Source organism: Saccostrea cucullata, unplaced genomic scaffold, assembly GCF_032062105.1.
Source record: "Saccostrea cucullata isolate Sc308-1 unplaced genomic scaffold, CSIRO_AGI_Scuc_v1 ctg12585, whole genome shotgun sequence".
NCBI lineage: Eukaryota > Metazoa > Mollusca > Bivalvia > Ostreida > Ostreidae > Saccostrea > Saccostrea cuccullata.
This window is the reverse complement of record NW_026922011.1, coordinates 1-4,824: the sequence shown is the minus strand read 5'-3', so window position 1 is coordinate 4,824 and position 4,824 is coordinate 1. Positions and strand designations below refer to the sequence as shown.

The following is a 4,824-nucleotide window of genomic DNA, read 5'->3' as shown; positions in this document are numbered from 1 at the left end:
TGACATAATAAATCAAATAAAAGTAATAAAAGATTTTCTAATACATGTACAATAATATCAATAAACAAAATGCATTAATAAAAACAAATCCGATTGTTCATCTGTGAATAATGTAAACCAAACAATAAAGACATAATTGACAATAAAATTCATATTACACATTCACAGTTAAGCATAAATTCACATATTCACATTTAAGTCAGTAACAATAGATTTAATCCTTTAATTCGACAATTCTCACATTTTGATTACGAAAGTGTTCTGGCACTTCATTTAAAATGTCAGTCGCAAATCTCACAAGGTCCACTTCATCAGGATTCACAGTTTCTGAATGTGAGATTTCGGTATCACGAACAATTTCCGAGTTACCATCACTATGATAGGTGGTTTTCTTTGTCATTTTTAGGATTATGGTTTCCGTCACTGTTGTTGAATTTGGCATCGATTCCGCAACGCTATTTTCCGAGTCACTAGATTCGTTGAGGTTTGAATGCACATCCTCACTACCATTTAAAATGTCTTCTAAAAACGCATTTACTTCGGCGTCGTTTGTTGAGTTCAACAGCTCATGTTCTAACTCGGATCCAATGGACGGCCAATCTTCATCTTCACTGATTGGATCATATTCTGTTGACGGACGCGGTGGCGAGTTGACAGGAGTAATGTCCTCATACATTGCGCTAATGAAAACTGCCTTTTTAGCCTCGTTTAGTTCCTCCTGCGACATCTTCTTCTTCTTACTAAGTTTTACTTCGTTTCCCGCATTTTTGTCAGAAAGTTTATGACAATTTTGTAAATGTCTTTTAAGGCTGAAATTTCTTGAAAATGGACGTTGGCAATACGAACAGTTCACAATTAGTTGGTCCAAATGGTTTTCTCTGATGTGTCGTTGTAAATTATCTTTTCTTATAATATTTTCCCCACAAAATTCGCACAGCATAGCAGCTCAAAAGTTTTTCTTAGAATGGTCACAACAAGTAGCGCTTTGGTAATTTTACTTCACGGCCCCTGCGTGTCAAGGTGGTGGTAAGCTGCGACTCCTGATCCACGTTCCTTTCATCCTTTTGAAGTTTGGTCGTTTCCGTACGGGGTATCGAGACACTTGGGTCGGTCTGGTCGGGGAGCGGCAGACTAGAAACGTCAGGGTCTTCTGGCTCAGCATCATAATTAACACCTGATAAAGTTTTACTGCCGTGGTATCGTTTAAGGTTGTCTGAGTGAATGATAACGGGTTTCGAATTTTCCGAGTGTTTAATCTGGTATAATACATCTGATAGTCTTTTTGTAACAATCCATGGTCCAGTCCATTTCCTAGCCAATTTTTGTTTCGTTCCTTCCACAATTTTTGGTTGACTACGGCGCACTAAGTCTCCAATTTCATACGTTATTTCTCGTATTTTTCTGTCAAAATTTCGCTTCTGTCTCTCGGAATTAATTTTCATTGTTTCCCTCGCTAATTGATGAATTTCGATTAATTTGTTTTCTAAGTTGCGCACATATTCTGCGTCATTGACTTCGGCATTACTGTTTGTTAGATCTTTTTCAGTCATGAGATTCAGTGGTAATTTTGCTTCTCTTCCAAATACCATCCTATGTGGTGACAAACCCGTAGTTTCGTGTGGCGTAGTATTGTATGCTAGAACAATCCCATCTATATAACGATCCCAGTCCGTCTGGTTTGAACATATGTATTTGGATAACATATCTTTTATCGTTCTATTCAGTCGCTCAACCATTCCATCTGATTGCGGGTGATATGGGGTTGTTCGGGTTTTATTAATCTGGAATATCCGACACAAGCCTTGGAATAAGTTACTCTCAAATTGTCTCCCTTGATCCGAATGAATTTCATTTGGGCATCCATAACGTTTTATCCAGCCTTTAAATATCACTTCAGCAACTGTCTCTGCTTCTAAATTCACCAACGGAAAAATCTCCATGAATTTGGTAAAGTAATCAGCCACTACTAACAAGTAAGAATATCCTTTGTCAGATTTTGGAAAAGGTCCAGTAATATCAATTGCTATCCTTTCAAACGGTTCACCACTGAAATATTGCTTCATGTAGGATCTTTTCTTTCTAGGTGGATTTTTCCTCTCCTCACAAATATCACAGGATAACACATAATCATGCACACTTTGTCGCATTCTTGGCCAATAATATCGCGAATTTCGCACTTTTGCAAGCGTTCTCTTTTCTCCCATATGTCCAGCACTATTGGAATCATGTAGTTGCCACAGAATAACACTTCGTAATTTCCGCGGAACACATATTTTGTAATCCTCATTTTCTGGATTGATCCAGCGAATACACAATATTCCACGATCCATACACAACAAATCCCATCTGGAAAACCAAAATTTACACTCAGAATTTTCACATGATATCAGTGATAATGGGGGTTTCTCGCCTTTTTCTAGCCACTGAATTATAATCCGTATCCCGTTATCTTCGCGTTGATGTTTTTGAATGTTCTGAGTATCTAATGGTTCTGTTGGTTGATTCCTAGCTCTTGCTCTATTAGGTCTGTTAGCTCTTTTCCTTGTACTTCTTAATATTGGCGCACAGTCACTGACATTAACACTAAAAAGTCTATGAAGAGCAAACACGTCCTCTTCTTCTTTCATTGTGTTAGACTTTTCCCGTAATTCACTAACATGAGAGAATTTGTCACTATCACTATTTGTAGACTCACGCTTGCACTGTCTACAAGTTGAATCACACGGAATTCTAGACATGGCATCTGCATTTCCATGTTGCTTTCCAGATCGGTGTTCAATTCTGAAGGTATATGGTCCTAGTTGTTGAAGCCACCTTGCCATCTGACCCTCTGGTTCTTTTATTTTATGCAACCACACTAGTGACCCGTGGTCAGTCCGTAATAAGAATTCTCGTCCTAGTAAATAATGCTTAAATTGTTTGATGAAATATACTACTGCGAGCATTTCTTTCCTTGTAACACAGTAGTTTTTCTCTGAGTTAGACAAGACACGGCTTCCATAACAAATTACAACTTCTCTACCATCTTGTATTTGTGACAGGACTGCTCCAATAGCATCATTGCTAGCATCTGTTTCCAGTATGAATTCACATCCATTTACATCCGGATAACCAAGAATTGGTGCTGACACAAGTTTCTCCTTTAGTAACTCAAAGGCTTCCGTACATTCACTAGTCCAGTTCCATGTACTATTTTTACCGGTAAGGGCGTGTAAACACTTTGCTATTTTAGCAAATCCTTGGATGAATCTACGATAATATGCTGCTAATCCAAGAAAACTTCTAAGTTCAGAGACATTCTTGGGTACTTTCCATTCTTTTACTAAGGTAATCTTGGACGAATCGGTCTGTATTCCTTCTTGAGATACGACATGTCCTAGGAAATTCACTTCCTTCTGGAAAAAGTTGCACTTTTTAGCCTTCAGTTTTAAATTTGCTCTTGTAATCGATCAAGTACTAAGTTTAAATTTTCTAGATGTGTATCAAAGTCACGGCTGTGAACTATGATATCGTCGAGATATAACACTGATATTCTCCACTGTAGTCCGCTCAAAACTTTTTCAATAACACGTTGAAAAGTAGCCGGTGCATTGCACAGTCCGAATGGCATTACTGTGTATTGATATAATCCTCCACGGGGGGTAGCAAACGCTGTTTTCTCTTTATCACCCTTGTGCATGGGAATTTGGTGGTACGCCATGTTCGCAGCACAGTTAAGGTTACAAAAAGGAGGCGGAGCCTAATTTGTACGGGAAAACTTGACTATGACATCATACACAATATACGTCATACAACATTTCTTTAAAATACCACAAATGAGTTTATCTGCTAATTTAACCAGTAAGAAATCATCAAACTACATAAAAACTTACTACAGCATGTTGTTTTGTCGTTAGTTAAATCCCACATAACAAGTTATAAACAAGGCACTGATCGCAAAACACTTGTCAGTATGATGTCATTTCTTACAACGTGACGTATTTTGTATGCAGTGAGAGACAGATCAAGTAATATTTCCTCAACAAAATATGTATTCTCTAATTAAATAAAATATTATTCACAGATATTGTATGGGACAATAACTTGAATTTAATGTCTTCTTTGTTATTTTATTAATATATTTTCTGTACATTACGTATTTAATTGTCACTGCCGTATATTTGTATGCAAGTACATCGGAGGGTAATGTGGGGGGTCTTAATAAATCGATCTAGTGCAAGGGCATACACCCTATGGATCAAAGTAAGCTTTTACATTTCAACTATAGAACTAATAAGGTATCTGAAAAGTGCTGCGATCCTAATGAAATCTTAAAAACAATTTAATTATATCAGTATTTCATGCCGCTGACCAGCAAAAAATATAGCATTCGGTCATGCAAGTATAATTTTAACAATGAAATTGCAGAATTTAGACAGGATCGCTGCACTTTCTAGAAACTAAGATACATGTTGAAAATATTTGTATACTAAACTTGGAAATTTAACTTGGTTATGCCCTTGCACTAGTGATATTTATATGTAACATCAATACTTCAAGTCAATGTGCTAAAATCGCGTGACTGCCGCATCACGTGACTAGTCTAAATATAAAATATAATTGTCTTCGATATGTAGTTATTAATCATAATTACAATTATCCGATATAAATAATGTACTAAAAATAATCGCCATCCCGATTACGGATACATTCTTAAATACAAAATTTAGTCGATATTTCCATTGCGCACCTTAACTGTACTGCGTTTAAGTCTAAAGACGAAAACCACACAGATCCTGCTAAGGAATCAAGATCATCTGCTACTCTTGGAATTGGATAAGCATC

The 4,824-nt window shown here is 36.8% G+C and overlaps 1 protein-coding gene across 1 annotated transcript; it reads right to left on the bottom strand.

The window, feature by feature from the left end:
* Window positions 1-214: 214 nt before the first annotated feature.
* On the bottom strand, window positions 215-727 carry LOC134261054 (uncharacterized). The gene has a single exon (XM_062743532.1). It carries the CDS (start codon window positions 725-727, stop codon window positions 215-217), a length of 513 nt encoding a protein of 170 aa, XP_062599516.1.
* Window positions 728-4,824: the final 4,097 nt, after the last annotated feature.

Bases quoted from the DNA above. Each gene is read 5' to 3' on its own strand.
- LOC134261054 (XM_062743532.1), bottom strand. From the start codon at position 727: ATGTCGCAGGAGGAACTAAACGAGGCTAAAAAGGCAGTTTTCATTAGC.